General features: G+C 62.4%; 1 protein-coding gene across 17 annotated transcripts in view; it reads left to right on the forward strand.

Annotated features, from left to right (window-relative positions):
• The window catches only part of ANK1 (ankyrin 1), a 70,980-nt gene that overhangs the window by 34,972 nt on the left and 11,408 nt on the right, over nt 1-24,600 (forward strand). For 11 of the 17 annotated variants that reach the window (XM_043503092.1, XM_043503095.1, XM_038384702.2 and 8 more), the window contains 31 exons: nt 505-603; nt 959-1,057; nt 1,681-1,878; nt 1,963-2,061; nt 3,215-3,313; nt 3,552-3,650; nt 4,289-4,486; nt 4,684-4,782; nt 4,859-4,957; nt 6,116-6,313; nt 6,984-7,082; nt 7,527-7,625; nt 8,365-8,463; nt 8,712-8,804; nt 9,182-9,254; nt 9,997-10,020; nt 11,008-11,101; nt 11,765-11,843; nt 12,765-12,862; nt 12,947-13,171; nt 14,866-15,020; nt 15,381-15,592; nt 15,999-16,203; nt 17,397-17,493; nt 18,299-18,527; nt 19,048-19,173; nt 19,266-19,385; nt 19,568-19,652; nt 20,143-20,217; nt 21,610-21,741; nt 22,351-22,497. In XM_043503092.1, coding sequence (XP_043359027.1) covers nt 505-603; nt 959-1,057; nt 1,681-1,878; nt 1,963-2,061; nt 3,215-3,313; nt 3,552-3,650; nt 4,289-4,486; nt 4,684-4,782; nt 4,859-4,957; nt 6,116-6,313; nt 6,984-7,082; nt 7,527-7,625; nt 8,365-8,463; nt 8,712-8,804; nt 9,182-9,254; nt 9,997-10,020; nt 11,008-11,101; nt 11,765-11,843; nt 12,765-12,862; nt 12,947-13,171; nt 14,866-15,020; nt 15,381-15,592; nt 15,999-16,203; nt 17,397-17,493; nt 18,299-18,527; nt 19,048-19,173; nt 19,266-19,385; nt 19,568-19,652; nt 20,143-20,217; nt 21,610-21,741; nt 22,351-22,497 — 3,853 coding nt within the window. Of the gene's footprint in view, nt 1-504; nt 604-958; nt 1,058-1,680; nt 1,879-1,962; nt 2,062-3,214; nt 3,314-3,551; nt 3,651-4,288; nt 4,487-4,683; nt 4,783-4,858; nt 4,958-6,115; nt 6,314-6,983; nt 7,083-7,526; nt 7,626-8,364; nt 8,464-8,711; nt 8,805-9,181; nt 9,255-9,996; nt 10,021-11,007; nt 11,102-11,764; nt 11,844-12,764; nt 12,863-12,946; nt 13,172-14,865; nt 15,021-15,380; nt 15,593-15,998; nt 16,204-17,396; nt 17,494-18,298; nt 18,528-19,047; nt 19,174-19,265; nt 19,386-19,567; nt 19,653-20,142; nt 20,218-21,609; nt 21,780-22,350; nt 22,498-24,600 lie in introns of all 17 variants that reach the window. The other 6 variants (XM_043503096.1, XM_043503089.1, XM_043503100.1 and 3 more) reach the window with 3 other exon arrangements.

Here is a 24,600-nt window from a genome sequence, read left to right on the forward strand (position 1 = left end):
GGCAGTGAGCCAGACAACCACGTCTGCACTTTACTTCATGTCCCCAGCCAGCCCCAAACTGAAACTCTCTCCAGCCCCCACTCCTCTGGGCTTTGTCCCTTTCCCGGGCCAGAAGGTCACCGGATTCCTTTGTTCTCCAACCCTTTAGCTCTCACCTTGCAGGGGGGAAGGGCCAGCCACAAGTTGCCAGGAAACAGGGTGTTGGCCATTCTCTGTGTCCAGACCCCTGCACACACCTGCCCTCTAGGGCTCTGCAATGATCACACACCCTTATCCCACCACCTAGATACTTAAGAACTGCATAGGAGAAACTGAGGCACCCCCACACTATTCAGAGGAAACATTAAGAACAGTCCCGCTTCGTCACAGTGCTGACCTGTCTCCCCCAGCTCTGTGGGGCAGTGGGCGCTGACCGTCCTACCTCCAGCTCCGTGGGGCAGTGGGCTCTGACAGCCCGTGGGGTTCCCAGCTCGACACTCTCTGATGCTATTTCTCTGCCACTAGAACGGGATTACTCCACTGCATGTGGCTTCCCGCCGGGGCAATATCATCATGGTGCGGCTGCTGCTGGACCGAGGGGCCCAGATAGAGACAAGGACCAAGGTGAGACTCACCGTGTCCCCAGCTTGTGTCCCCCCACTCAATGTGTGCATGGGCCAGAGACCCCCCCGGGGGCGGAGCTGTGCAGAGCCCCTGCAGACCAGAGCCCTTGCGCAGCGGGAGCCACTGGCCATGTGCGTGCACTGTGCAGACAGTCTGGTGAGTGGGTGTGTTGCTGGGCCCTGGGAAGGGGGCAGCATGATGGAGATGTGTGGCTGGCTCCTGGAGCGTGCAGGGAGCGTCAGGCTGGGACAAGCCTCCTGTACCCTGTGCGCTTGATTTCACATCCCTGAGGTCCCCAGAGTCTCTAGTCACACCCACCCGCCCCGAGACTCTGACCTCCCTCTGTGTTCTCTAGGATGAGCTGACTCCCCTGCACTGTGCAGCCAGGAATGGACACATGCGAATCATGGAGATCCTGCTGGACCACGGGGCTCCCATCCAAGCAAAAACCAAGGTGCCTGGCCCTGGCCTGTGGGGCTCTGAGTGTTGCCTTGCCAGTTGGCTCTGCCTTGGAGCCTGGGCCTGCTCCCTGGGCGCTGGGGAAGCTAGGGCTCTGAGTGGCCCATGCTAGCTGGGCATTGCCAGTGGGCAGAAACCTGGGAATGCCCCGCACTACAGAGGCTCCCTGAGCTGTAGTGCATGCTTGGGCCTGCCCCAGCAGCCTGGAGTGGGCTCTTGGCACTCTGCGGGTGGGGAAGAGCAGCTCTGATTTGACGCACAAGGGAGAGTGGGCTTCCCCAGCCCGCACCGAGCAGTGCCCCTCACTCGCACCCACCTGCTGCCTTCTGGGGCCAGGCCACAAACATCCCCTGCAGTGGGCTCAAGGCTTCAGAGAAAAGTGCAGTTCCCATACCGCAGCCAGCCAGGCAGCAGTGCTGCAGCTTGTCCCCCGGCCTCAGCCCAGCACCATGCATCCTCTGCCCTTTTGCAGGGATCTCAACGCCTGTGCAGGGCCCCCAGTCCCTCTCCCTGCCCTGGGTCTCCGGCAGGGGCCAGATTTGTGCCCCATTGGCCCAGGGGAAGCCCCTGTGTCCTGCCTGGCTCTGCCCTAATGCCCAGGCTGTTCCCTGCCCTCAGAACGGCCTGTCGCCCATTCACATGGCGGCTCAGGGAGACCACCTGGACTGTGTGCGGCTGCTGCTGCAGTACAACGCTGAGATCGACGACATCACCCTGGACCACCTCACGCCGCTGCATGTGGCCGCGCACTGCGGGCACCACCGTGTGGCCAAGATGCTGCTGGACAAGGGGGCCAAGCCCAATGCCCGAGCACTGGTGAGTAGCGTGGGCTGGGCAGGGGGCCTGGTGGGAGGGCTGTGTGCCGAGGGTCTGACCAGATGCCTCCCTGTCTGTTCACAGAATGGCTTTACGCCACTGCACATCGCCTGCAAGAAGAACCACATCCGGGTGATGGAGCTGCTGCTGAAGACTGGCGCCTCCATTGATGCTGTCACGGAGGTATGCAGCCCTGCTCCAGCTGCAGAGACGCACTTGCCTTGGCTGCCCTTCCTGTGTTCAGGGTGTTGCTGCCGGCAGGCCTGCATGTGGCAGGATGGACCAGCCCGGGGGAGGCTGCGGTCCATGGGGTGGTGGCCCCGGCCCTGCCAGGTGCATTGCTCTGGTGGCGCTGCCATCTCTGATGCGGTGAGCAGAAAGGCCATGGCCTAGCAGCACCTTGGAGCAGTGCCGCAGGCTCACTGCCCATGGTGGGAGGGAGCAGGGAGCTCTTCTCTGCCAGCCTGGCCGGGGGCCCGGGCAGCCAGGCTGGGTGTGCTGGGCTGCGGCACCTCCCGGATCTGGGAACGGAGACACCGTTCTGCCTCACCTGTGGCCTGTGAGTTTGGGCACCAGCATGAGACACCCCAGGGCTTCTGGGCCTGAGGCCTGATCTGGGGGCATGTGGGAAACTCCCCGTCACTGAGCCAAGGTGTCAACCCTGGAAAGGCCAAGGCCATCGCTGCTGCTTGTGTCAGCAGGGGGCTTCCCCATGCTCCCTGCAGAGCTGGGAAGGGCCCCCCCATGCCACAGCAGGGGCTGCTGGCGGCCTGGAGCAGAGCTGCTTGCAGGAGCTCAGACACTCTGCCCAGGCTCTTCCCAGCCCCCCGATCCCCTCCCAGGGCCATCACATACACACAGGGGATAAGTCCACGGGGTGGGGGGGCAGGGACTCCTCCCCCCAGCCCTTCCCTGGGGCTAGCCTGTCTCAGCTGGCAGCAGGAGCCTGGTCTGTCGGTGATGGTGTCAACCCCTGAAGTGCAGGGTGGAGTGGACTCTCGTCCCCCATACGCAGGCATCACGCCGGCTGTACTGACTCCCTGCCTGTCTCTCTTGTCCCCCGTGTGTGGGCAGCGAGCCAGCTGTACTGACTCTGCCTGTCTCTCTTGTCCCCTGTGTGTGGGCAGCGAGCCAGCTGTACTGACTTTGCCTGTCTCTCTCTCTCTCGTCCCCCATACGCGGGCACCACACTGGCTGTACTGACTCCCTGCCTGTCTCTCTCATCCCCCGTACGCGGGCACCGCGCCGGCTGTCCTGACTCTCTGCCTGTCTCTCTCATCCCCCATACGTGGGTACCGCGCCGGCTGTACTGACTCCCTGCCTGTCTTCCTTGCAGTCAGGCCTGACCCCTCTGCACGTGGCCGCCTTCATGGGGCACCTGTCCATCGTTAAGATCTTGCTCCAGCGCGGCGCGTCCCCCAACGTCTTTAATGTGGTGAGTCCCATCAGGGCAAGAGGGCATGTTGTGTGGGGTCCTGCCATCCCCATTTGGGCTTCCAAGCTGCAGAGGCTCTCGAGGTGTCTCCCTGGACCCTCCCTCGCATGTGTTCGGCCTGAGGCTGCTCTCCGTGGGGTGAAGCCTTCATGCAGTGACTGACAGGCTGCACTGGGGCAGCTCCCTGGGGAGCATGGAACCCCTGATTCACTCTCCTCTCCCTTGTCCCTGGATGCAGAAGGTGGAGACACCCCTGCACATGGCGGCCAGAGCTGGGCACACAGAAGTGGCCAAGTACCTGCTGCAGAACAAAGCCAAAGTAAATGCAAAAGCCAAGGTATGTCTGTCAGGGAGGGAGTTCCGGCCAGCTGGGTCCCCTCTCTCCTTCCACCTGCCTGGGGCTGAGCTGGGCCAGGGGGTTGTGCAATGGCAGGAAACGGTCTGTGGGTTCCCCTTGTGGTTGGATAGCTTCCTACACCAGGAGCTGCCACTTGCCATGGGGAGCTGCAAATATAGTAGGTGCCTGTGGGGCAGGGCGCACTGAGACCAACCTCCCTGGGCAGGTTGATGTCCCCAGCTCTATGGGTCTCTCCTTTTCCCTGAGGCCAGGCTGGGTGCTGGGGGCAATAGGTGCTGGTCTCTCTCCAGAGTGCCATGCAATGCCCCAGTGGCAGGTCTGAGGGCTGTCACTCAGTGGGAGGGCTCCAGACTCTGACAGGGCACATCTGTCCCCGACGCAGCTGTTCCTGGCCTGATGGAGACACCTGCTGGGTGAGCGAGAGCTGCCCCGAGCATCATCCTGCCTGCTGCCGAGGCACAGAGCTCAGTTAGGAAGGAGATCAGACCTGTGGCCTGTCCGGTCTGACTTGGGCCAGCTCCTGCTGAGCCAGGGAGGGTAGGCTCCTCTCCATGTCCCTGGCTGGGCTGGGAGAGGGCAGTGGGTCCCTCCCTAATCTCTCTCTGCTCCTTTCCCAGGATGACCAGACCCCGTTGCACTGTGCTGCACGTATTGGCCACACAAGCATGGTGAAGCTTCTGCTGGAAAACAATGCCAACCCCAACCTGGCCACCACAGCTGGGCACACTCCCCTGCACATCACTGCCCGGGAGGGGCATATGGACACCGCCCTGGTGCTGCTGGACAAGGAGGCCTCGCAGGCCTGTATGACCAAGGTAGGCTGGTGCGGCCTTTCAGGGCTGAGGCGGGGCTGGGTTGGGCCGCTGCTGGGGAAGCCTGGGCCATGTGTCTCCTCAGTGCCTTCCCTAGAGGGGAGAGAGGAGGGCTCCCTCGTGCCCCAGCTAGTCTCCACGCTGCATCTCGGATCCCTCCCCAGCTGTGTATGGCCCTGACACTCTGTGTTTGTCCTCAGAAAGGATTTACCCCTCTCCACGTTGCAGCCAAATACGGGAAGGTGGATGTGGCCAGGGTGCTGCTGGAGCATGATGCCCACCCCAATGCGGCAGGGAAGGTGAGTGCTGCCTGGCCATGGGAGCCAGGGAGCCGGGGGGCTGGGCTGCAACTGACCTGTCTGTGCTTCCCCCCAGAATGGCCTGACCCCGCTGCACGTGGCTGTCCACCACAATAACCTGGAGATCGTGAGACTGCTGCTGCCCAAGGGGAGCTCCCCGCACAGCTCAGCCTGGGTAAGGCACCGGTGGGGCCGGGGCTGGCGGCCTTGGGGCCTTGGGCTGTATGTGGTTGGGAAAACCCACATGGTCCAGCCCTGTTGTGTGCAGAACCGGCCTCCTCCGGCTGCCCACGGCCCTTCCACCGTGACTGGGCATGGAGCCACAGCAGGGACCAGCAGGCCCACTTGGGAGCAAAGGGTGCTGAGCCAATTAACCCTGAACATGCCCTGTCCCTCTGCCAGCCCCGTGGCACCCTCCCCCCTTCCCCTTTTATCCACAGCCTGTCCAGCTCTCTGCCCCTCCTTCCCCTGCAGCCTGCCGGGCCCCCTGCTCTGCCACTCCCCCCAATGGCCAGAGCCCTTCACTGGCTCTGGGCTCCCGGGCTGGGGGGTGGGAGCTGGCTGCATGGGAGGATCACCCACAGAGGAGAGCCCCATGCAGGCCATCAGCGAGGGATGTGGTCTCCATGGCGACCACTGTTAGACATGCTGCTGTCTGGCAGTTTGGGAAATTGCACGTGGCCTGGGCATTGGGGAACCACCAATGTTAGAAACCTCTATGCTGGCAGCCACTGGGCCAGGCTCGCCCCTGCTCTGAGCCACTGGCCAGGCCTGGAAGGGGCCCCATACACCTGTCCAGCCACCTCAGAGACAGGATAATTTCAGAAGCAGTATTCTCTGAATGTGCACGCGGCCTGCTATGCCTGACTCTCCCACTGCCTAGTCTGCACGCCAATACCCTCCTGGCCTGACAGCCCTGCTGACACCCCGGAGAGGGGTGCTGCACTGGATGGGCTCCTGCTCCATGCTCACACATGGCAGAGCACAGGACAGCAAGCGGGGAGGCCCAATCTGCACCCCATCCCTGGGACACTGTCCAAAGGCTGAGCCAGAAGCAAGCAGGAGCAATAACTGCCAGTTCCTGGGGAGTCCCTGGCTGGCCCCAGTCAATGTTGGAACAGGTGGTCTCTCAGATCCCTGCCCTGCTTTGAACTTTGGCTGCCCGGCAGGGAGACGTTGGCTCTGGCAGAGAGAGGGAAGCCTCGGGGCTCTGGATATGTGTTGGGGGGAGCAGTACTGCCTGGAGCCTGGCCCGTGGGTGGATTGGTTGGGACCTAGCAGGGCTGTTCCCTCCTCAGCGTCTGCTGGGTGAGTGACTCCTCTCTCCCTGCAGAATGGTTACACCCCCCTGCACATTGCGGCCAAGCAGAACCAGCTGGAGGTGGCCAGCAGCCTGCTGCAGTACGGGGCCTCTGCTAACGCTGAGTCCATGCAGGGTGTGATGCCTCTGCACCTTGCTGCCCAGGAGGGGCACGCGGACATGGCGGCACTGCTCATCTCCAAACAGGCCAATGGGAACCTGGGCAACAAGGTGAGCAGAGCGGAGCCAGGGACATGGGCTCTTGCCTGGAAGGCTGGGAACAACCCGCTTCGCCAGGCTTTCCTGGCACAGAGGGAGCCCTCCAGGGTGGGAAGGAGCCAAGGAAACAGCAAGGGCTAGGTGGCTGGAGGGCAGGGCCCCCAAGTCCTGACCCCTGCACGGTCCTGCTGGCTCTGGGCAAGTCCTGGCACCTGGCTACGTTGAGGAGCCCACTTCCCCCATCGCCCTCCCCTGGGGCAGGGGCAGTGGTTGTGTCCAGGGGGACCTGTCTTGCTCCTGCCCTGGGGAGCTTTAAAGGTGTCGCTGGGTGTGCTGTGTTTGAACTGCATATTTGGATGCCAAATTCAAACTGACGTTCCCCAGAGCCGCTGCACCAGCTTCTCTGGGTTACGCTGGGGCTGGACTCGCCTGCCGCCTGCCTCCAGTGTTGTGCTGCGCTGGACGGCAGTGCCCACGGTCATGTATGTCTGACATGTTGATAACTGACTCTGCATCGCGTCACCCTGACCCCCACGGAGGCAGGAGGGGTGGCGCAGCCCTGACCCCCATGGAGGCAGGGGGGCGTCACAGCCCTGCCCTCCTCAGAGGTGGGGTGCCACGGCCCTGACCCCCATGGAGGCGGGTGGCCCGACCATAGTACGTGACCTGGCTTTCTTTTCAGAGTGGCCTGACTCCTCTGCACCTGGTAGCCCAAGAGGGGCATGTGCCAGTCGCTGATGTTCTGATCAGACATGGCGTCACAATGGATGCAGTGACCCGGGTAAAGAGGGAGGCACAGGCTCTCAGTGCAGACGTGCAGGGGCTTAGCTCTCCCCCCCCGCCCCCAGTCCGCCCAACCCTGCTCTCTAGCTTCCTGTTCCTGAAAGCCAACAGCAGAAGGCATTTCTCCTTCTGATAGTCTCCTCAGCTTACCTCTCAGGGCTCCTGGCACACTGTTCCCCTCTTGCCCCAAAGGACGCGCTGATAGGAGGGGGCTCCTGGCACAGCCAGGGGGCAGGGTGCTTGGGGCACTCTGCAATGGCTCTGAGCTCTTGGCATGGCGCTGCCAGGGCACAAGGTTGGTGCCAGGAGTGGCTCCAATCTGATATGCCTGCTGCCCTGAGGGCCCCCAATCCCCATGTGGATGGTGCACCCTGAGTCAGGGCGAGGGGGTGGGTTGGCGTGCGATGGCTATGTGAGACCGGGTCCCTGGTCTGCCTTTCAGATGGGCTACACACCGCTGCACGTGGCCAGCCATTATGGGAACATCAAGCTGGTGAAATTTTTGTTGCAACACCAGGCAGACGTCAATGCAAAGACGAAGGTACAGAGAGCCCTCTAACCTTCTCTGCGCCCATATGCCACGCCTGCCTGCAGTGGGCAGCCATGCCCGCCTCCTCTCTGCTCTGTGGGATGCCTCCACAGGCTGCGGGAGGGGGCAGAGCACCTGGGTTTGGCTCTATCTCATGCCGTGGCCTGGTGACTGCTGCTTGCAGGGGTCAGGTGATGGCTAGGCCCAGCACAGACTATGGCTGACTGAGCCTTCCTGGGAGCCCAGAGCCAGCAGCTGGCTCTGCTGGGCACCTCCCCACAGCCCAGCTGCTTTGAGCAGCCCATGTGTTTCTGACTAGGAGGGGCAGAGTGGAAGAGGGCAGAGCAGCCTGGGGACCATCCAGCATGTCCCGGAGAATGGGCCCAGCCCCCTGTGCCTCTCTGACTCCGGGCACCCAGAGAGGTGGACAAATCCCTCTTCCTCTGGGTTGTTGGCTGCTGGGTGTCAGTGTCCTGGGGGTTGCATTTGTCATTGTCTTCTCAGATAGATGCTCCATTGATCTGGAGTTAGCTTCAGCCAGTCCTTTCAAATGACCCATTCAAGCTTCAGGCCAGGAGGTGACATTCCTGCCTGAGTCTCTTGTCCTGCCCTGAGAGCACAGTCCCGCACTGCCCCATCCTACCCCCCGCCAGGTAACAGTGTAGCTTATAAGGGAATCTGAGGCACACTCAGGGATCATAAAAACATTGCAACCTGTCGCTTTGTCACAGCCCTCTGCCTCCCTTTGCAGCTAGGGTACACCCCTCTGCACCAGGCTGCTCAGCAGGGTCACACGGATATCGTCACGCTGCTGCTGAAGCACGGCGCCTCCCCCAATGAGGTCAGCACGGTGAGTACCGCGGGTGACACCAGCCCCGAGGCTGCTCTCTGAGATGTGCCACTCACACTTGCCCTGCACACTCGCCCTGCCCTGCAGCTCATGCCCTGCCTCCCCTCGCTTACACGCTCTCCCTCTTACAAGTGTCCTCTCGCTTGCCCCCTCTGTCACCCCTCACACTCCCACTCTGGGATCCTGCCACCCACACCAGTGCAGTGCCGCCCCACATGGCTAACCCTGCCCCCTCTCTCCCTGTGCAGAATGGCACCACGCCCCTGGCCATCGCTAAGCGCCTCGGCTACATCTCTGTCACGGACGTGCTAAAATTAGTTACAGAAGAAACCAGCATCCCGGTGAGTCCCTGCCCCTCCCTCGCAGCGCGGGGTGCTCCCTGCACACGCTCTGGGGTGATCCCTGAGGCCTGGCCTTGGGGAGAGGATCCCCTGGGGGGTCGGCTCAGCCACGGGGAGCTCTGCTGCCACCTCGTGCTGCCCACAGTGGCGCGGACTGGTGAGGCTCCTGCTGCCCAGCTGTGGTGTCAGCTTCCGCCCTGGGTGGGTTGTCGGTGGAGAGGTTTGAACCCAGGCTTCTGGGTCTGAGTCCCTGGGGTGAGCTAATGGCCCAGCTCCATTAGCTCTAGGCTGGCCCAGCGAGCCGCACTGGGTGGGCTGGGTGTGCCTAGCTGAGGCTCTGGGACCAGCCCAGCTCTGACTCTCTCTCCCTCTCACAGTTGGTCAGTGACAAGCACCGCATGAGCTTCCCTGAGACGGTAGATGAGATCCTGGATGTGTCCGAGGATGAAGGTGAGGGCAGGACAGCAGAGCTCCTGCAGGCCAGGGAGCCCCCTGGGCTGGGGGCTCTGCCAGGCACATGTCTCTGGAGGTCAGATAGGAGATGTGCCAGGAAGAGTCTTGGCAGTGGAAATAGGGGGAGCTCTGACGGGAGGGATCTCCCTGGCGGGTGCAGGGGGGAGCTCTGACAGGCAGGGTCTCCCTGGGGAGTGAAGGGGGGAGCTGTGCCAGGCAGGATCTCCCTAGGGGGTGAAGGGGGGAGCTCTGATGGGCAGGGTTTCCCTGGGGGTGAAGGAGGGAGCTCCGAGGGGCAGGGTCTCCCTAGAATAAAGGGGGGAGCTGCGCTGGGCGGGGTCTCCCTGGGATCAAGGGGGGAGCTGTGCCGGGCGGGCTCTTGGGGGGCCTGTGACATCAGAGATTTGCACACTTCCCCAAGGCCACCAAGGAGAGACACCCCAGACCCCTGTAGCCCCTGCCCAGACCCAGGGGCTCTTGCCATGGGTGCAGAGCTGCCCACGGCTGAGGCTGCCCAAGGAGGGTGGGTGCTGGCAGCACACACCGCTGCCCCCAGTCAGGCCACACCATCGGGGTCCCAGCTGTAGCAGTTCCCAGTTCCCTGCTGCGGCAAGCCTTGGTGAGCTGCCCCCACGAGCATGGCAGGGGCCGTGCCTGGTATCCACAGTGCAGTGAGCGTCACATGTGGCTCACGCGCCTCTCCCACTGCTCCTCAACTCTGACTCTTCTTGCTTTGCAGGCTCCACTCAGGTCACTGTCATGGGTATGGACTGTGTGTGTCACTGTGGCCCCACTTCACTGCCCCATTTCACCCACACGCACTCACTGACCCATCCCACTCCGCGGGGCTTCCCATCGGCCCTGGTTGCTGCTGGGCTGGAGCCAGCCTGGGCCCTAACACCATCGCGCCCTGCCCATCTGTCTGTGCCCATGCTGCTGTCCTTGTGCTGATTGCATGAATGGGCATTGTCTCCTCCTGACCGCCCCCTCGCTCCCAGGCCAGCCAGGGGCAAGGGCTGCTCGCTGAAGGAAGGGAGCCTGAGCCTGTGTTTTATGGGAGATGGGCGCCCAGGTTTGCCCAACAGGGACTATCCACTGCAGCGCTCCTGATTTCATCTGGGTGCCGTGATGTCCCGGGGCTGCTGTGTCCAGGCCCCTCCTGCCCCAGCGGCTCTGGCCTCTCCGACACCAGCATGCTGAGTTTTGCTCCCGCGGGAATCCCGTCAGAGTGGGCTGAGCCCCCTGCCCCAAGTGTAAATTGGGCTGGTGATCGGGGAGCACGGGTCTCTCCCATCCCATGCACAAACCCTTCATCCTGCTGCACCATGCCCTCGGCAGGGCGCTCAGGGAGCAGGCCGGGCAGGAGAGCACCCGTCAGCAGGAAGGGTAAGGATCTTCTGGGAGAGGGGCCAGCGTGCTCCGTGGGCAGCTCTAACATCAACCATAGCTCATGTCATGCTAACCCGTGGCATGGACCTCGCACCCAGAGACAAGGCAGCCCAGCTGGCAGATAGCGTCCCCTGGAGATGGGCTGGCCAAAAGCGGCGCAGTGACGGGCGGGGGGGGTGTTGCTGACTGACACCAGGAGCCCAGGAACAAGCCCTGGCTTGGGGGTGGAGATGCCAGCCCATGTGAAGCTGGGCACAACCAGCTTAGCTCTGTGCCAGCCCAGGCCAGGGGCGGGGAGAGGACCTGATATCTGGCCCTCTGCCATTCTGCCCTGGTGGGCTGAGCTATGTCTTGGTTCCAGGGGAGGAGCTGGCTGACACCAGGCCTGAGAAGCAGGATTCCAGGGAGCAGGATGAGGAGAAGGAGATGGAGTTTGTCCCCAAGCTGGATCAAGTGTAAGAAGCACTGCACGGCGGTGTGGTGGTAGTCATGGCATAGTGGGGCAGATGCTGTGAGGCAGAGGTGGCGTGTTGCTGGGGGGGTGCTCTAGGGCAGAGCTGGCATGGCAGGGCAGGTGGGTGCTGTGGGGTGGCCATGACATGGTGGGGCAGGTGTGGTGCTGTGGGGCAGAGATGGCATGGTGGGGCAGGCATGGAGCTGTGGGGTGGGTGCTGTGGGACAGGCATGGGGCTGTGGGGCAGAGGTAGCATGGTGGGGCTGTGGGTCAGACATGGCATGGGGGGGCTGGTTGGGGGGTTCAGCCTAGCTCAGCCTACAAGGCCCTTTCCAGCCTGAGCTTTACCTCCCTGCTGCTGTCCCCAGGGTAATGCTGTCTCCCTTTCCCCCAAGCCAGTGGCTCACACCAGGGGTGCTGGAAGCATGGAGATGCCCCCTGCCCAACCAGCCCTCAGCACAAGGCCCACTCCCCAGAGACGCGGTGGGGTCAGGCCAGTGCCGGGGAGTCAGTGCTTGTAGGCCTGGGGTCTGTGCAGAGCCCTCTCTCAGGGACACCCCACACTCGGCGGGTGATCCGGGGCCTGGGGCCCACAGGGGAATCATAGCACACGAGCGTTGCTGTCACAGGCTGCTTGTGACCGTATCCCTTGTCACCTGCCCAGGGTGGAGTCTCCAGCCATCCCACGGATCCCCTGCGTCACACCTGAGACTGTGGTGATCAAACTGGAGGAGTCTGAGCAGGTGGGTTCTGCCCCACCCAGGGCCAGGGAGTCAAGGCTGGCTGCACTGCAGGGTAATGCCTGGCACAACCGAGGTCTGGCCCGGTCCATTCCAAACGCCTTGTCTAGCAAGAGAACGGCTGGGGAGGGCAATCAGAAGCCAGCTGGAGACGTGAGGAGCAGGAGCTGCAGAGGAGCCGCCTCCTTCAACTGCCCTGGGGAGAGGGGGCTTGCAGCCACCACACCTCCGCCCTCACGATGTGCTGGCCATCCAGCTTTTGTGGGGTCTGGCTCAGAGCTGTCCTCTGGGCAGGGCTTTCCTCAGCCAGCCTGGGCTTGGCAGACCCCCTCTCTCTTGTGTCCCTATTCCCACCCATGCAGAGTGGGTGCCATCCTGAGCTGCATCCCTGGCAATGCCTGTGGGCAGGCCAGGCCCAGGCTGGGAGGTCGGCTGGGGCAGCTTTGAGGGGCCTCTGGCAGACAGGGGTGCTGCGGCTGTATCTCTGGGTGCATGCTGGGTTCCAGGGGCCTCAGAGGAGGCTGGAGCTGAGGCCAGGCCCTCTCTGGCTGGTGGGGAGAGGCAGAGCTGCTGGCAGAGGTGATAAGGGTGCTGAGTTCCAGGCCACAGGGCTTGCAGGAGTCCAAGGCCACTGCCTCTTGGTTCCTCAGCTTTCCAATATTTGGGCCCTTCCCAAGCTGGCTCTGAGCCTCACCAGGTCCCAGTACCAGCACCTGGCTGAGGTTTTGTAATGGGCTGTAATGAGAAGGGACATTTTCTCCCCTCAGTCTTCAGTGGGCCTGGCTCTGTCCCCAGCAAGGTCTCAACTGGCATGGGAGTGGTGATAGCCCACCGTACGGGAGCCAGGATTTTGCCAGGAGCCCCAGAGTAGCAAGATGGGAAGGGCAAGCAAGCTGTCTAACGAGCTGTTTCCTATTCACTCAGCCGTCCAAGGAGTTCGACGAAGACTCCCTAATCCCCAGCAGCCCAGCAACAGAGACCTCGGACAACATCAGCCCTGTGGCCAGCCCCGTGCACACAGGGTGAGTGCCCAGCTCCCATGCACACCCTCGTGCCAGGCAGTTGGTGAGTCTCAGTGGGACACCCGGGTTTGTCTGTCCTTGCAGGTTTCTGGTGAGCTTCATGGTGGACGCCCGCGGCGGCTCCATGAGGGGCAGCCGTCACAACGGGCTGCGAGTGATCATCCCCCCCCGGACCTGCGCCGCACCCACCCGCATCACCTGCCGCCTGGTAAAGCCGCAGAAACTGACAACACCACCGCCCCTGGCTGAGGAGGAGGGTCTTGCTAGTAGGATCATTGCACTGGGTCCCGCTGGGGCACAGTTCCTGAGGTGAGCGCTGGGGAGGTGTCAGTTCCCAGCCAGAGCCTCGATCTCTACCCCCCTGGAGGGAGCAGGGGAGGTGACAGCCAGGCCTCTGCTTCACTGTGCTGCTAGCACTGGCAGAGAGAGGGGCCTGGCCCTCCACTGGGGTCAACTGGCACAGCCCCACTGTAGCCACAGGCACTGCCCAGGCGAATGGTGCCATACCAGCCTGTGGCCAATGGCGCTTTGGCAGTTTACACCACCTGAGGGTCAGGCCCAGGGATTTTACACCTTCTGGTCTGTGCCCCGTGTCGAGCTGCCCTTCAGTGACATGGGAGCATGAGTTCTGACCCCATTGGTGGTGTGTTCTGCCCTTAGAACCAGCCAGTTATCAAGGCTAACTCCTCTGGCACTGTAACAGCCTTAACATGAGTCACAGACTGGTCTGTTGTCACCCAAGGGGGCCTGCCTTTGTGGCTGATGGTCCCTTACAGCACCAATCGCAGCCATGCAGGTCACTCCCAGTCCCAAAGGCCAGTCTCTTACCCCAGATCAGTTGCACCTGGAGCTCACACCAAAGCCAGTGCTTGTAGCCAGTCCTGTAATAAATGATGTACAGATTTGTTACCAGGGAAAGGAAACGAGAGTTATTTACAAAGTTAAAGCAGATACACATAGATATACACACACAGAGTTTCAAAAAGTATTAGAAGCTTCTATAATAAGCAAGCTCGATATGTCCTTTAGGGCTAACCCAGGCTGAGCAGCTGGGGAGCCCTAGAAACCTTGCCTTCAGAGTTCAAGCAGCATAGAGATCCAGTTCCTTCGTGTCAGAGGTTTTTATTCCCTTCCCCCCCCCCCCCCCCCCGTGCTCTGAGCTGAGAACTCAGCTGCTGGGAGGAATCCACTTGTGTGACTCATCTTCATGGGGGGAAGAACAGAGCTACAAACTCTTTTGTCCTCTTTTAATGTCCCACTTTAGTCCATCTGGTGTCGATGAGTCTTCCTTGTTGGCCAGGACATAACAGCCCTTGGTGGAGAGCAGCACTTTATACTAGTTAATGTCTCTCTCCTCTCTGGTGCTTTGCAATGGCAGAGACGCTTACAAAACAAATGCTCAAATATTACCATACAATATGGGATCCAGATGCTATGAGACCTATGCAGGCAGCCGCTCATCAGCGTTCTTAAAGTCTAAACACATGCTGAGAATCCTAATGCCCATTTTAACAATACTAACACACAGGTGAGTCAGATGGGTTCCAGCCATGTATTTGTCAGTGTGCAGCAGCGACATGGGCCCTTGGCATGAGCTGGCACCTGGCCTGCCAGCGTCACACCCCGTAGGCAGGGGCTTGGCCCTTGGAGCCCGGCACACTGACATCAAGTGTCGCAGGCAGGCAGGCCCCATTATAATGGGCCAATGGGACCTGTGGAGTCCTTTGCAAGCGGCCAGTCCCATGACGCCTGGGGGGATTGGCACCTTTGGGGCGGGGGGAGGCCGAGGATCAGTGCAAAGAGACTAGCCCAAGGCCACAGGATGGGTCCCAGACCACAGATGTCCTGGTTCCCTCTTCTGGGCTTTACCCACTAGGCTCCTCTGCCCTCCCCCGTCTGGGTGGCTTGATTCCCTCCGGCTAGGCCCTGCTGAGTGGTGCTCCGTGCTGTGGCAGCAGCGCACCTCAGCCCCAGGCCCCTCTCAGCGCCATGCTCTCCTGCAGCCCTGTGATTGTGGAGATCCCACACTTTGGGTCATACGGGCGGCGGGATCGGGAGCTGGTGGTGCTGCGCAGTGAGAACGGCTCCATCTGGAAGGAACACCACAACCGCTACAGCGAGAGATACCTGGACCAGGTGCTCAATGGCATGGACGAAGGTGAGTGTGCGAGGCCGGGGGCAGGCTGGAGGGGCTTTGCAGAGGCAGAGCAGCTCCCCCTGGGGCAGGGCGGCTGTGCCTGGCTGCAGGTGACAGCCAGGGCGGTAGGCAGAGTGTGTCTGGGCAGGGCTGGCACATGCAGGCAGGGCTGAGGCTTGGTCGGGCAGGGATGGGGCATGGCTGGGCAGGATGGGTAGGGGTGGGGCTGACTAGTGGCCAAATGGGGTGGGTTAGTGGTGGGGCTGGGGCAGAGTGTTGGCAAGGCTGGCATGGGGCTGGGTGACAAGGGGATGGGTGAAGTGGAGGCGGGGCCAGTGCATGGCTGGACCCTGCTTTCTCACAGTGGGGCTGCTGCTACAGAGCTGGAGAGCCTGGAGGAGCTGGAGAAGAAGAGGATTTGCCGCATCATCAGCACCGATTTCCCCCTCTACTTCGTGGTTATGTCCCGTGTGTGCCAGGACTGCGACCTGATTGGCCCCGAAGGGGGGTGTCTGAAGAGTACGCTGGTTCCCATGGTGCAGGCCACTTTCCCGGAGACAGCCGTGACCAAGAGAGTCAAACTGGCTCTGCAGGTACCAGATATATCCCTGCCCCTGGGGACGGACAGAGGGATGGGGCCTGGGCCAGCAATGCAGGTACCGGGTGTCCCCGCCCCTGGGGACGGACAGACGGACAGAGGGATGGGGCCTGGGCCAGCAGTGCAGGTACCGGGTGTCCCCGCCCCTGGGGACGGACAGACGGACAGAGGGATGGGGCCTGGGCCAGCAGTGCAGGTACCGGGTGTCCCTGCCCCTGGGGTGGATGGGCAGACGAAGATGAGGTGGGCTCTTCGCAGGCAGCGTGCTGGTTCCAGACCAGCCGTGCTGGGCAGCAGTACTCCATCATCTCCCGGGGCAAGGGGTGCCAGCCGGTGACTGCTCCCGACTTGGGGGGCGAGGTGGGGCTGGCCCTCATGGCCCTGCCTGTTCTGTCCCACAGGCGCAGCCCGTGCCGGATGAGCTGGTGACAAAGCTGCTGGGGAACCAGGCGACCTTCAGTCCCATCGTCACTGTAGAGCCGCGCCGCAGGAAGTTCCACCGGCCCATAGGGCTCCGCATCCCGCTCCCGCCCTCCTGGAAGGACAATCCCCGGGACAGTGGGGAGGGAGACACCACCAGTCTGCGTCTGCTCTGCAGCGTTGTTGGTGAGAGCACCTGCCCCACTCTGCTGCAGCCGCCGTAGGGCAGTGCCGGGTGGCTCTTTCCCCTGGCTCCACCACCGGCCCCTGGGCTCCTTCTCCTCCCCTTCCACCCTGCACTGCTCCCTGGGGTCCTTCCCTCTTCCCCTCTGCGCTGCTCCCTGGGGTCCTTCCACCCTGCGCTGCTCCCTGGGGTCCTTCCACCCTGCGCTGCTCCCTGCTCCCTGGGGTCCTTCCACCCTGCGCTGCTCCCTGGGGTCCTTCCACCCTGCGCTGCTCCCTGCTCCCTGGGGTCCTTTCCCCTTCCACCCTGCGCTGCTCCCTGCTCCCTGGGGTCCTTTCCCCTTCCACCCTGCACTGCTCCCTGGGGTCCTTCCACCCTGCTCTGCTCCCTGCTCCCTGGGGTCCTTCCACTCTGTGCTGCTCCCTGGGGTCCTTCCCCCTTCCACCTTGCACTGCTCCCTGGGGTCCTACCACCCTGCACTGCTCCCTGCTCCCTGGGGTCCTTCCCCCTTCCCCTCTGCGCTGCTCCCTGGGGTCCTTCCCCCTTCCACCCTGCGCTGCTCCCTGGGGTCCTTCCCCCTTCCACCTTGCACTGCTCCCTGCTCCGCAGGTTCCTTCCCTCTCCCTGTGCACTCCCCTGCTTTGCTGCAAATGAGGTTCACTCTTCCGCTGCTAGGTCGGGGCTGGGGGATGGAAGTCGGTGTCTCCAGGGTAGTGTGGTCTCTGTGCAGACAGGCGGCTCGGGGAGTGGCTTGGTGGGGGTGGTGAGGGGAAGGTGCTGAGGGGCTGGGATGGAGCTAAAGAAGCTGCGGGCAGGCAGACGGTGCATCCTGGGCAGTAAGGGTGCTGAGGGGCAGATCACAGTAGAGTAGGGGGCAAATCACGGGGCACTGGGGAGTCATATTCCAGTTGATGAGGGAGCCAGGGGGCAGAGTCTAGGGGACAGAGGGGGCCAGGGTAGATCACAGGCAGCAAGGGGCTGGGGAGGATCCGGGGGGGCAAGGGGGTGAATCCTCGGTGGTGATGGAGCGCAGGGCAGACCCCAGGGAATGAAGCAGCCAGGGGCAGATTCCAAGCAGCAAGGGGGCCAGGTGGTGGACCTCAGTGGGGCCAGGGGCAGATCACAAGCTGCAGAGGGGCCAGGGACAGATTCTGCGGGCTGGGGCGGTGCGTCAGCCCCTGTTGTGTTGTTACAGGAGGCACAGCCCAAGCGCAGTGGGAGGATATCACAGGAACCACAAAGCTGGTCTATGCCAACGAGTGTGCCAACTTCACCACTAATGTATCCGCCAGGTGAGCGACGGGTGCACGGTGCCTTGTCTGGCCTGGGGGCTGATGATCTGGCTGGTGCTGTGGGGCATATGGAGCTTGGCCAGAGTCCATCTAGGTGCCGGGTCACAGGGCAGGGCTGAGGCGCAGGTGATCCAGTGACTCAGCTGCAGTCCCACAGGAGGCTGTGGCAGGGCTGGGACCTGAACTCAGCACCCCTGAGTCCCAGCCCAGAGCCTGGATCACAAGGCCAGCTCTTGCCGCCTGAAGGGAAAAGTGCCAGTATTCCCCAGGGTTCCCCTCTGGCACCTCAAGCCCCTGGGCCACCAAACCCCGGTGGCGTCTGAACAAAGATTCCCATGTGCCTAGGCCACTGCAAGCCTCGCATGCTTGTACTATCACATATGTGCAAACGCAGACCTGCCCTGTCTTCTGTGAACACAGCAATGTCCAGCGGGGGCGCCCTGGCCAAAAGCAGGGGCCAAGCAATCCCCCAGGGCGAGTCTGCTCTGGGCTGCTCGCGAGCGGAGAGCCCGCAGTCATGCTGGAGGGTTGCGTTGGAGTTCATTTTATTTTATGGGGTTTCCCCCATTTTTCTGTTCTCTTCCTTTGTCGCTTTCTCGTGACCGACCAGTGCCCAGTGTGCCGTGCACTGCGATGCTGGCCTGGTGCCCCGAACGGCCCAAAATAGCTGAAATCTTTGTTCTTTCTTGGGAAATCAGCAAGGGCCGCTGGTACTCAGCGCTGGGGGAGGCCTGGCCTGGGTGCGTCAGGCTCGAGGAGCCCCCGGCTGTGCCATAATGACCAGCCTAGGGCTTGTGCCCTGCAGGTTCTGGCTGGCAGATTGCCCGCGCACGGCCGAGGCCATCCATTTTGCCGCCATGCTCTACAAGGAGCTGACGGCCGTGCCCTACATGGCCAAGTTTGTCGTGTTTGCCAAGATGAACAATGCACGGGAGGGGCGACTGCGCTGCTACTGCATGACCGACGACAAGGTGGACAAGACGCTGGAGCAGCACGAGAACTTCCGCGAAGTGGCCCGCAGCAGGGACATCGAGGTAGCGCCCCTCCCCCCGCCTGGTGCGCGGACGGCCCTCGGGGTGTCCCCGCCCTCCCCTGCTCACTGCACAATAAGGTCTGGTTTGTGCGGCCCCAGCCCACTAACCCAGCTTCAGTGCTGCGGGCTTGGGGGGGGGCTGGGTCCTGCCTGCTCCCTGGCTAAGGGACGTCCGGGAGGAGTCATAGAATCACAGCGAGCCCGCCCAGGCGGGGTCCTGAGGAAGCCAGAGGGTCCTGCACCCCAGCTTTGCAGTCAGACATGACTCTTAGCCAGCCAGTAAAACAGAGGTTTATTAGATGACAGGAACACGGTCTCAAACAGAGCTTGTAGGTACAGAGAACAGGACCCCTCAGCCGGGTCCATTTTGGGGGGCAGTGAGCCAGACAACCACATCACTCCTCGTCCCTAGAATATCAGAATACCAGGGTTGGAAGGGACCTCAGGAGGTCATCTACGCTGGGGCCCTGTGGGGCAGGGGGAAAGGGAACTCTGAGCCTGACCCCTCCCCGCTCTCCCAGGTGCTGGAGGGGATGCCCCTGCATGTCGAGCTCTCGGGGAACCTGGTGCCTGTCAAGAAGGCCACGCAGCAACGCAGCTTCCACTTCCAGTCCTTCCAGGAGAACCGGCTGGCCATCCCCGTCAAGGTAACAGCCACCTGAGGGTTTGAGCGGCTGGGCCGGGCTGGGCCGCGGGCCCGTCTCTGCTCCATGCTGCCCACCTGTGTTGTGGTGTCTAGGTAAGGGACAGCAGCCGGGAGACAGGTGGCTCACTCTCCTTCCTGCGCAAGGCCATGAAGTACGAGGACTTGCAGCATGTCCTGTGCCACTTGAACATCACCATGCCGCCATGCACCAAGGTCAGTGAGCGCTGGGCCAGGAGCCCTGGCAGCTGGGGAGTTACTGGGGGATCCAACCCAAACCCCCGGGGTGGGCTGGGCTCCCTGGGTCTTGCCAGTTCCCGCCAGGGAGCTCCTAGACTGAGGGGCTAGATGGCTCCATTTCCTGTGGGGCTGGTGACCCATGGTGGCTTCTCCTCCAGGGGACTGGCAGCGAGGAGCGAAGGAGGACTCTGACACCGTTGGCTCTGCGAGAGAGATACAGCATCCTCAGTGAGAACACTCTGGGTATGCAGCCTGCCCTGGCTATCCATTCCTGGCCAGGCACCCGGCCCACCCTGCCTATCCAACCCCCGAGCCTGCCCTGCCTATCCAACCCCCGAGCCTGCCCTGCCTATCCAACCCCCGAGCCTGCCCTGCCTATCCACCCCCGAGCCTCCCCTGCCTATCCACCCTGCCGCGCGGCTCCCACACCCACCCTGCCTAGTCACCCCCCAACCCACCCTGCCTATCCACGTCCATCCTGGCTTCCCAGCCCGCCCTGCCTATCCATGCCTGGCTCTCCACAGCCCACTGGTGCTTGGGAAGAGCCACAAAAGGGAGGGGCTGGGCCCAGTGGCTAGGCTGCCCTGCCCTACCCCACCCTGAGGGGAGTGCAGTGCGTGCAGCTCCCCTTTTCCCTGGGTTCTGGCCAGGTTCCCTGCCTGTGACCACACCTGGACTGCGAGTAGGAGCAGGGCCTGAGCAGACACTGCTGTGACGTGTTCATGTCCCCTAGGGCCTCTGAGCGGCACAGAGAAGGCTGATGTGAAGATGGCTGTTATCTCGGAGCAACTGGGCCTCAGCTGGGCTGGTGAGTGTGTGCCTGGCGTTCTCTGCACTGAGGGGGTGCGGACCCCTGCTCTCTGCAGTTCAGTGCACCAGGGCAGGCTTTGCTTGCATGGCTCCCAGCTCCCAGCAGGGCACTGCAAGGCAGTGCGGGGCGCTGCCCGGCCCAGTTCACTCTGACATCGAATCAGGTAGCTGGGCTGACAGCAGGCACGAGTTTACACTGCCTGTCTGGCTGTGGGACTGTTCTAGGGGCTGTGGAGCAGTTGGGGGCTGAGCTTGGGCAGCCTCCTTCATCTGTGTGCACCCCAACAGCAGCTCACTGGCTAGGCTGCTGCAGCAAGTGGTGGGTGTGTTCACTGGGAGCACCAGGTCCACATCCTGCTCTGTCTCCCTGACAGCGGGGCTAGGAAAGAGAGTACAGACCCAGCCAGTGTGCATGAATGCCGGTGCACCGTCCTCTCGCACGTCTCTGCATGCCGGTGCACCGTCCCCTCGCACATCCCCGCATGCCAGTGCACCATCCCCTCGCACGTCCCCGCACGCCAGTACACCGTCCCCTCGCATGTCTCTGCATGCTGGTGCACCGTCCCCTTGCACGGGCCCACATGCCAGTGCACCGTCCCCTCACATGTCCCTGCACGCCAATGCACCTTCCCCTCGCACATGCCTATGCACACATGCCTGTGCGCTACCTTTTTGTATGCATGCACACCAGTGCACCACCACCTTGTGCACCCATGCACAATGGTGCATTGCCCCCTTGCGGGGATGTGCACACACACCTTCACATGCACACACTGCTGTGCACCGCCCTGTGGCATGGATGTACACTGTTGTGCACTGCCCTCTTCCACACACGCAGGCATGCACCTGTGCACCCTGCACATCAGCTAGCATGCACACACACCCCAGCTCTGTGCAAGCCAGGACAGGATTTTGCTCTGCATTTGTAAGTTTTCCTGCTTCCTGATGCAGGGCAGCAAGGTCTTTGGCACGGGGCCCAACCCGGCAGGGGCAGTGATGATATCACTTGTTACATTACAGCCATGGCTACCAGGAGGCTCAGGAACCGTCCTTCCCGGTTGGAGCAGTTTGTGACCCAGCTGCAGGCAGCCAGGCTGAGCCCAGCGGGCCCCGTTTCACATCCGCTGACACTAAACTGGGACCTTCTGCCCTTTTACTCCCCCCACATTGTACTATCGCACAGGCGGGATGTGCAAGCTCTGGGTGGACATGGGTGGAGACACATTGGGGACAGCTGGACCTGGGTAGCATCCCCAGGTCTACTTGCCTAGAAGTGTCTCGAGCAGAGGTGGCTGCGCCTGTGATGCTGGCGAGCAGATGCTGTCCCCTGCTCTCTTTGCTGCAAGGGAGCCTGGGACGATGCCTAACGCATGCGCTGTGTTTCCTACAGAGCTGGCCCGGGAGCTGCAGTTTGGGGTGGACGATATCAACAGGATCCGGGTGGAGAACCCCAACTCCCTGCTGGAGCAGAGTGTGGCCCTGCTCAACCTATGGGTCAGCCGTGAGGGCAAGAATGCCAAGAGTGGGTATTTGCCACCTTCTGCAGGGGCGAGGGCACAGGTAGCACCCCAGGGGTTCCACAGGCGGTCTGTGCCTCCAGCCCGGGGCTCTAGCAGGCATGCTGGCCGGGGAGCTGAGCGGGGGGTGGGTAGGCAAGGTGGGCTGGGGAGCCGGGCCGGGCTTGGGTAGGCAGGGAAGGCCAGGGAGCTGAGCCAGGTGTGGGTAGGCAGGGCAGGCCGGGGAGAAGGGACGGGGGTGGATACACATGGTAGGTTGGGGAAGAGGGGACCACTATATCTATCCAGTCTTTCCCCCCAAAAGAGGTGGGGCCGTCCACAGACATGCAGTGCTTCCTTGCACACGCCATGCTATGCTGGCTCATACGTGTGCAGATGGGCACTGTTGGCTCCCATGCAGAGCTGGCCTGCGCTGGGTCACAGGTCTGCATGCGTGTCTGTTCCCAGGGGGATTTGCAGCGCAGTTTGAGAGTGGCTGAGTCCATCGGGCTGGGCCCTCTTTCCAGAGGGTGGGTGAGGCTGGCGTGTCGTGGGTGGGGGCAGCGGGGACTGATCTGCCTGGCAGGGGTGGGCCTGTGCTGTCTTTTGATGACACCAGCTGCTCCCCCTGACAGTGGAGAATCTGTACGCGGCCCTGAGGAGCATCGACCGCAGCGAGATTGTCAACATGCTGGAGGGCTCGGGCTGGCAGAGCCGCAGCCTGAAAGGCGACCAGCATTACGCTGACAAGGACTATTCCCTCTCGCCCTCCCAGATTAATGGTGAGTCCCTGGCACTCAGCTGTGAACCCACTGGGGACCCTGTGCTCCCGCAGGTGAGCCTGAGCCATGAGTCCCTCGGCAGGGCGGACGTGACATTGCCCTGGGGAGGGATGGCAGCCAAGCAGAGACAAGACACATCAATGAGACTAGTGGCCCTGCCAGGCTGCTCTGCTCCAGCCGTGCGGAGAAAATCCGAGTTCCCACTGACGTAAAGGCTGGGGGGCCTGGGGCAGGACGTTGAGCCTGTCTGGGCTGCCCACAGACTGGCTGACTGTGTGGGCAGAGAAAGCAGCCTTAGACCAAGGGCCCGGCCTGTGTGGCTCTATGCTGTGGCCAGGTGTGAGTGCGACACAGGTAGACATACCTGCCCCAGCACAGCTAAGAAAGCGGTGTCAATGTGACAGCTCAAACTGTCCAAACCAGGCACCCTAGGTCCATAGCTGGGTTGCTAGCCCATGCCGAAGTCTGCACCACTGCGTCTGCATGGTCTGTAGCCTCCCGTGCCGCAGGCATGCCTTGGCAAGTCAGTGCGGCCATAGGGGATGTCTGCAGTGTGGGGTGGGTGTGCCCGTGCTAGCGCTCTGGGAGAAGTGCAGCTGCAAGGAGCTAAGCGCCCCCAGGCCAGCCCCAGCCAGGCTCTAGGAATGTCCTGGGAGCAGCTAGCCTCTCCCGCCACCCAGTCTGCAGCAGCCACATGGCTCCTTTTAATGTGCCCATACGTCTGCCCATGCTGGAAAAGACCCCTCCAGCTCCAGTGTAGATGTGCTGCACCCAGCAAGGCCTGACCCCAGCTCTCCAGCCTGCGCGCCCAACCTCCCTGGGCCCCTCAGCCGCAAGGTTGCACGGTTCTTCAGGCTCAGCCCGGGTTTCAGCGTGTTACTAGTGAGCAGACATGCCCTGCCGGCCCCACCCCTCCCACCCAGCTGACAGGTCTCTGCCCTCTGCCTGCCTTCTGCTGCAAGTCGGGCTCACACAACTTCCCGGGGGCGTGGTCGGGTGCCTGCAGTAAGCGTAGTGGTCCAGTGTCCCTTTGGGCCCAGGCAGGGGTGTGTGGTTGGGTACCAGCCGTGGCGGCAGGAGTCCCTTTGGGCCCTTGTGCCTTGCCCGGGGGCATGGCCATGAGCTCTGCATGCTGAATACTCTCCCCTTTGTTCTGTTCTCTCACACATGCCATTCAGGGCTGCCGGGTGCAGGCCGCTCCTGTTGATCACATCCTGTCACCTTTCTCCTCTGACCTCCTCCTGAACTCTTGTTCTCTCATCCTCCTTCACTGCCTGTCTCCACTGTCTCCACCTCAGCTGAGCCCTGGGAGAGTGGCCGTCCTGCTCGGGCGAGTGCATGGCACCAAGGCACTGCCTCCACCTCATGGCTTTGCGTGTCCGCTTGGCCCTCTGTGTGCTTCCCCCAGCAATGCCCCAGGGCCGGCTCCGCACGGTATCCCCAGCACAGGGAACAGTGTCTCTGAGTGGGAGCTGGGCGAGCAAAGCCACCTGCCTGGTGAAGAACCCCGGGTGCTGCTGTCCTGTGCCAGGCCTGGCCCTAACTCACTCTGTGCCCAGCCCAGAGGGTGATGGCCTGTGCCCAGCACTGAGCCCATGGCACAGAAGGGTTAATAACCGATCACCACTTGTAGGGAGTCGTGCCCCCTGCAAGGAAGTGTTGCTGGACACCCTGGAACAGCTGTGTCTCAGTTAGCAGTGAGCTGCCAGCGCAGCAGAGCCCTCGGCGGGGAGTTCACCGGCAGAGACTTGGGCAGCACCGGCTCTGGGCCCAGCCAGCAGAGCCCCCAGGGTTTGTGTGGGCAGCAGAATCGCGGGGGCTGTGCAGGCTGAAGAGGCAGGTGGCCTGTCCTCCGGGTGCTGACGTTGGGGGAGAGGAGGTTGGCATGGCTCAGGGCAGCTGTGAGATGGGAATGGGGCAGCTCCAAGGCCGGAGCCATTGCAGACTGGCCAATCTGTAGGGAGCGACCCTGGGTTGGGCGAGAGGTGACCAGTGGGGATTCTCTGGCTCTGGAGGTCTGGTCAGGGTGTGCCCAGCACTGGGCAAGTCTTGGCTCTGCTGGTGAGTGCCCTGCTGCAGGGTAAAGACGTCTCTGTGCTGCAG

Source organism: Dermochelys coriacea, chromosome 26 (assembly GCF_009764565.3).
Source record: "Dermochelys coriacea isolate rDerCor1 chromosome 26, rDerCor1.pri.v4, whole genome shotgun sequence".
NCBI lineage: Eukaryota > Metazoa > Chordata > Testudines > Dermochelyidae > Dermochelys > Dermochelys coriacea.